This window comes from Dysidea avara, chromosome 7 (genome assembly GCF_963678975.1).
Source record: "Dysidea avara chromosome 7, odDysAvar1.4, whole genome shotgun sequence".
NCBI classification, from domain to species: Eukaryota; Metazoa; Porifera; class Demospongiae; order Dictyoceratida; family Dysideidae; genus Dysidea; species Dysidea avara.
In genome coordinates, this window is record NC_089278.1 from 11,043,910 (window position 1) to 11,050,725 (window position 6,816).

A 6,816-nucleotide genomic window follows, 5' to 3' on the forward strand; every position below is an offset into this window, starting at 1 on the left:
AATTTTGATTTTCTCAATGCGCATGCTTGTGTGAACAAGTTGGGTTTTTGCTGAGACAGTCACATATATATAAAGCTGAGAATCTACAATTACTTACATTCCATTCAGGTCACTCATCTATCCCGCCAACCACTGGAAGTATCGAAGCGGTTTTTGTGTCTCATAGAGTGGTCATCATCTAATTTCACCAAGTTTATTAAAAGACGTTTCTAGCTGCTGTCGTTTGCCATCTTCAGTGCGTTGAATGCACGGGTGTAGAGCGAACTTGTTGGAAATATTTGTACAAACCGCGTGGTGAACCACACAAGTAAACAACTAAGCCATTCAACTTACGCATGCTTTTATAAGCTCTTTACTCACCTCTCAATCAGAAGTGGCATTTGGTTCAGTGGTGAAAGCATGTGATTCGCAATCGTGAGGTACTGTTTGAATCCTGATCAGTCCAATTTATTTTTTTCGCTTTGGCAACCTTTTTGTTGCAGCTTTTTAATTTAATGGCTTTTAACACGTGATAGCTCCACGTGATATTCAATTCAAATTAGTGCTGAAGTGTTAAGATGCCAAAACAAAAGCAACACTCTTCTTCCTATTGCGCTCTCAAGCTAAGTGACGCAAACAAATTCAAAAAGAAAATCCAGATAGGCGATAACAAGAAAGAGACCGAAAACTTGAATTATATCAGCAGGCTTCAACCAGTACTTCCTGTGAACTGACTGCAGAAGCACAGCAAGAAAACGAAGTTGACAGAAGGCGACAACGTGTCCATCTTGATCCTCAAAGAAGATCAGAAGAACAACCGAGGGACCGCAGCCTGGCTAGACGAGAAAAACAACAGGACACAGCTGCAAGGCAACTAGCACATGCTGATCCAGCAGTTAGGGAGCAAGAACGACAGCAGGACACAGTTGCAAGGAAACTGGCGTATGTTGATCCAGCAGCTAGGGAGCAAGAACAACAGCATGACACAGCTGCAAGGCAACTGGCACGTGCTGATCCATAATACAGAGCTCAGGAGCAGCAGACGAACAATGCACGTCGACAACAGGTAAGTGCCACTAAAGTACCTTGCTTAGTGTCCCTTAATTATCAACCAGACAACTTCCACAACGCAACTGATGTTTAGTTTAGAGTGTTTGCATTGCGGGGCATTAAAGTTTCCTGGAGAAACTGAATCATTTTGCTGTTCTAAAGGTAATGTACAATTGGAGCCATTCCCTCAATCGCAGCCATTCTAGCAGCACCTGTATGAAGGTATAGATAGTGATGGTAAACATTTTTTTTGGCAAACATACGAAAGTATAATTCTGCATTCCAAATGGTCAGCTTTGGATGTAATGAGATGACAATGCTTGGCTTCAACCCCTCCTTTAGATTCCAGGGCCAAGTGTACCATAGTATTGGTAGTGTGGTTCCCTTAAGGTTACGGGTTACCACATATCATGGGAACAGAAGTCAGCCTTTCACTCAATGTAACCTAATGTGCAACCTTATATACACTCACTACAGTCTGTATTTCTTCCTCAACAGGTTCAACAGCTCATTCATTCAGCTCACAACTCGCTATGCATGGTTGAAGTTGACGAGACTAGCCACCAAAAATCGCCCTCAGATCAACTGCCACAAAACTCTCTAAGCCTTTAAAGACTTTAAAAATATAATAGCTAGGTCCTATTGAGCAAAGTATGATATCATCACATCTCTAGAATAACTTGGGCAATGAAATGCTGTTATGACACTGTAATAAACACTTACCACAATTTTGTAAATTTTTCCTCGAGCAGTGGTGGTAAAATCTCAACAAAACTCTACAATAGGCCCTCAAAAATATGTTCAACTACTGTGTAAAACCATCAAAATAAAGCAAACTTGATCAACTATCCTTATTTTTGGTGCCGAAAACCACATTGTACAGCAACTGTATCCTTGCGCATGCTAGTTACTGTTTCGCGGGAAATACAAACCACAACAGCTGTGAGTATACTATTAGCACGTTCTTTGTACTGATTGCTTGTTCTGTCACCGTGCCCTACTGCTGTTTAGTAGTGTTACTAAGTGTTTATCAGCTGCTTTGGGATTCAGGTAAGCTGCAAATTTATCATTTCAACAGAGCACACAGTTAATATTAGTTTTAGCATGGGGAGCACTAAAAACCCCATGCTTGTAGGGGGAAATATGCCAAGAAGAAGGTTCCTACAAGAAAGAATGACACAGTAGATGTAATGAACCATGATGGTAGCAGAATTATTAACCTAAATAAACTCCAAGAACATCTGCAGGTGATCAGTCGACATGCAGCCACTTGTTAGTCATGTGCAGATAATGCTCTCTCTGGTAACAAGCCCATTGTACTGGTAGGTGTGAAGGATCATCAAGGACTGTGTTCCATTCTTACTTCTTGGTGTGCCTGCTGTCATGAGGAATTCCAGTTTGCGACATCATCAAGAGTGCAGGGCTTAAGTGGAGGTCAATACTGAGAGTGTAGTCTGGCTGCAGTGTGGGGACAGATGGCTACAGGGGTAGGACATGCACCACTGACAGAGTCAATTACAGTATTTGGCCTACCTTCATTGACAAAGAAAGTCTTCATGGCTATTGAGAAACGCATTGGTGGACTCTTCTCAATGAATCCATGAAGCAGGCTGGTGAGGAGGAGAAAGCCATTGCTCTTTCCAAGGATAGCAGATATGACATACCCAGGATAACTGTGATTGACTGGAGCAAACGTGCTCACAAACATCCATACAATGCCAAGCCTGCCGTTGGCATCATAATCGGAAAGGAGACTGGGAAAATCCTGTCCATGGGAGTCAGAAACAAGTATTGAATGCCACAATACATCTGGGGGTACTATACCTGAGCATACTTGCTTCCTCAACTGGGACCAGTCGTCATCAGCAATGGAGACTGACATCATTGTTGAAGGGTTCTGCCAATCAGAAACACAGCATGGCCTCCACTACATGGAGATGGTGACAGCTTGGTTCACCCTACTCATGTTAGGAAAGTACCATATGGCACATTGATTAAGAAGGTGGAATGCGCCAACCACGCTGTAAAGTGCTTCCATGGAACACTAGAGAATTTGGTCCAGGACAAACTGTAACACGTGCACGATAGTATCGATTGAATAAGAATACACGTGCAACCAATAGTACAATCGCGTGATCAACTACATATATGTTACATCTCCCTTGTTACAAAAAGGAGTGTGGTTATTGGTACAATTGCTAAACAATAATTACAGTGCTCAAATCAAACAAAGTGATAAATTGTGCAGTGTATGTATAAAGGTCCAGTTATGGAAATTGGTCAGCGTACCGCACTGAAGTCTTAATGGTTCTTTGTGGGCGTCGTAATTTTGGTTCTGTAGCCAGTGCGGCAGGTGGCTGGAGTTCATATGCTCTAGGGGATTCGACCACCGGTTCACTTGTGTCACATTCATATTCTTGGTCATATAAGAAATCATCAACACTTGTGTCGGTATTAACAGGGGATGCCAATTTTCTCAAATCTTTTCTGTTCCTTCGGTAGTGTTGTCCCTGCGGTGTTATAATATTGTAAGAGCGAGGGCCATTTTCAGTTATTCCAGTGACCTTGGCTGGTTTCCATTTGCCATCTTTTCCTGACACAAGTACTGAATCGCCAGTTTTTAGATGTTTCAGTGGCTTTGCATGTTGATCATAGTAAAATTTTTGCTTTCGTTGACGTTGGATAAGTTCTTTCTGCACTGTAGTTAGATTAATTGTTCTAGGATGTAATAAGGTACCTGCAGTGGGTACAAGTGTTTTTGTCTGCCTTCCCATTAGGCGTTGGACAGGTGAACCAATGGCATCAGACCAGGGAGTGTTTCGGTACTCCAATAATGCTAATTGTAAATCTTTTCTGTCATGTACAGCTTTCTTCATTAGTCTTTTGACAATTTGCACAGCCTTCTCAGCCATTCCATTCGATTGGGGGTGATATGGGCTGGAGGTGTGATGATTAAACTGATATTGTTGGGTAAAGCATCGTAATGTATGACTAGAGAATCGTGGTCCATTATCTGTAATCAGGACTTCAGGTATTCCATGTCTGGAAAACTGTGACTTACAGATTGCTATTACTTGATTGGCTGTCATGCTAGTAAGTTGGTCTACTTCATATATCCGAAGTAGTAGTCTACCAAAACAAGAAATTGTTTCTTTTGTAGCTCGAAAATATCAGCACCGACTGTAACGATTTAATCACTGATTCAGTTTAATTTCAAGCACACGGCATGAGCATTATATAGAACTGTGTGTGCGCATGCGTTGCACGTTACACATACAATTGTTTCCATACATACTCGTGACATCTTCCCTCCAAAAAAATCAATTAAATCTTCTTTTTTTTTAAACCTAAAAAAAAGCCTAATGGAGGGTGAAATTACAAAAAAAAACAACCTATAAGATAGTTATGAAGGAACATAGTTGGCCATCCACTGCATGTGGCTGCTTACGAGTACGTTGAGATCTGCGTACGTCCGGAGAGATGGGAATTGGTGTTGTAGACGAGGTTTCATCCACTGTATCTTCCAGTTGTACTGGGGGTCATCATTCTCTTGGGATGATGGTGGCCACTGTTCTTGTTCCATGTGTTCTGCAGTCAACAGTTCATCTTTCTGAATTATATGCCTTCTGTTTCTTCTGTAGCATTTGCCACCCACTTCTACATCATAACTTCTTGGGGCTACTAATCTTTTGCAGATACCAGTACTCCAGTAGACTGACCTGGCAAACGAATGCGAACAGAGTTCCCTGGTGCCAATGGCCGGAGAGCCTTTGCCTGCCGATTATAGTAGTGCTCTTGGAGTTGTTTCAACTTTTGTACCTTCTGGTCATGTTCTTGTGTAGGATAATCGGGTGTGAGCAATGTTGTAGATACTGGCAACAGTGTTCTACACCGTCTCCCTAGAAAACGCTGAGCGGGACTGGTTCCAATTCCCTCTGTTGGTGTATTACGCCAATCTAAGAGGGCAAGATATTCTGATTGGCCTGATTCCCGGCATTTTGTAAATAGTCGCTTCACTGTCTTCACTGCATTTTCAGCCTTACCATTCGATTGGAGGTAATGAGGTGATGATGTGATGTTTTTAAATTGCCATTTGGTAGCAAACATGCCAAATTCTGCTGATGAAAACTGGGGGCCATTGTCTGATACCACTATTTCTGGGACTCCATACCTAGAGAACATCACTTTCAGTGCCTTGCTCACCCCCGTTGTGTTAGCCTTGGTGATCTTTTCCACTTCAATAAAGTTACTGTGGTAATCGCATACAACTAATAGTGTTCTACCATACAGTTCACACAAGTCAATTCCCACCTTGGCCCATGGTCATTCAATAATCTCGTGCTGTAATAGTGGTTCCTTTCCTGGTTCTGCACGGTGCGCTAAACAAACATCGCATTTTGATATATATTCTTTAAGGTCTGCTGACATTCTGGACCAGTACAGTGTCTCTCTGGCTCTTCTAATGTACCCTTCTATCCCAATATGTGATGCATGCACTGCAGCCATCATTTCTCTACGTAGGGAAGCTGGTACAACTAAACGCTGGCCTTTAAACACTAGCTGGTCTTGCACAGTAAGCTCATCTCGGAAATCATAGTAGGCTCGTAAGCAGTCAGGTAGCTTGTCCTTGTTGTCAGGCCAGCCATCCACAATGGTTCTACGAAGTACTTGAAACACAGGGTCATCCACCGATGCATGTTTAATTTGCTGAACATGATCATCATTGATGGCCAGCATTGAGGCATGATCCACAGTCTCCAGATTTGTAGAAAATGAACAGGCATTCACTTCCGGCAAAGGTGCACGGCTCAATGTATCCGCAACATACATTAAATGACCTTTCTTGTACTTACGGCTAGGTTATATTTCTGCAATTGAAGTAACATCCTTTGTAGATGCTCCAGAGCACTATAGAGTGGTTTTAGAGCAATGGCCTCCAAAGGCTTGTGGTCAGTCTCCACATGAACAATATCTCTACCATATATGTAAACCTCAAAATGTGTGCACCCAAACACTATGGCAAGTAGCTCTCTCTCAATTTGTGCGTACCTGGTCTCTGCTTCAGTTAGTGCCCTAGAAGCATAGGCTACTGGCTGACCATTCTGTAGAATAGCAGCTCCCAAGCCTGCTTGTGATGCATCACATTGTAATGTGACCTCTTCATCCAGGTTGTAGTAGCGGAGAACAGGTGTGCTGGTAGCAGCTACTTTAAGAGCATCCAGTGCTGCTTGCTGAGCATGGTCCCAGGACCAAACTACCTCTTTCTGTGTCAATTCTCGTAGTGGTTGCCAAATGAGGAAGGAATTTGGTAAGGTGTTGGGCTTAACCTAGCAATCGTTGTACTCCTTTCACATCTTTGGGTGGAGGCATTTCTGTAATAGCTTGAACTTTTGCAAGGTCAGCACATTGCCCTTCTGCTGTTGCTACATGACCCATAAAGGGAACTTTAGATAGCCTTAGCTTGATTTTATCAGCGTTTAGTTTGACTCCTCTGTCCTTACACCTAAATAGAAGAGCTTCCAAATTTCTGTCATGGTCTTGTGCTTCTATTTCACTAGTATTTCCCCGTCCCACTACTACAAAGTCATCTGCAACAACTTCTACCCCTGTTAAACCTTCTATCAGCTCATGCATTCTTCTTTGAAAGATCTCTGGAGCTGAGCTAATTCCAAATGGCATTCTTTTCCATCTGTATCGGCCAAATGGAGTATGAAACGTTGTTAAATAAGATGATGGTTCATCCAGCTGCACGTGCCAAAACCCACTTTTCACATCAAGCACTGTGAA

The 6,816-nt window shown here is 42.5% G+C and overlaps 1 protein-coding gene across 1 annotated transcript; it reads right to left on the bottom strand.

Moving 5' to 3' along the window:
- Positions 1 to 3,296: 3,296 nt before the first annotated feature.
- LOC136259712 (uncharacterized) lies at positions 3,297 to 5,269 on the bottom strand. The gene is made up of 2 exons (XM_066053219.1): positions 4,749 to 5,269; positions 3,297 to 4,042 (listed from the first exon to the last, which is right to left on the bottom strand). The coding sequence occupies exons 1-2, from the start codon at positions 5,209 to 5,211 to the stop codon at positions 3,297 to 3,299; spliced, it is 1,209 nt and encodes a 402-aa protein (XP_065909291.1). The 5' UTR covers positions 5,212 to 5,269.
- Positions 5,270 to 6,816: the final 1,547 nt, after the last annotated feature.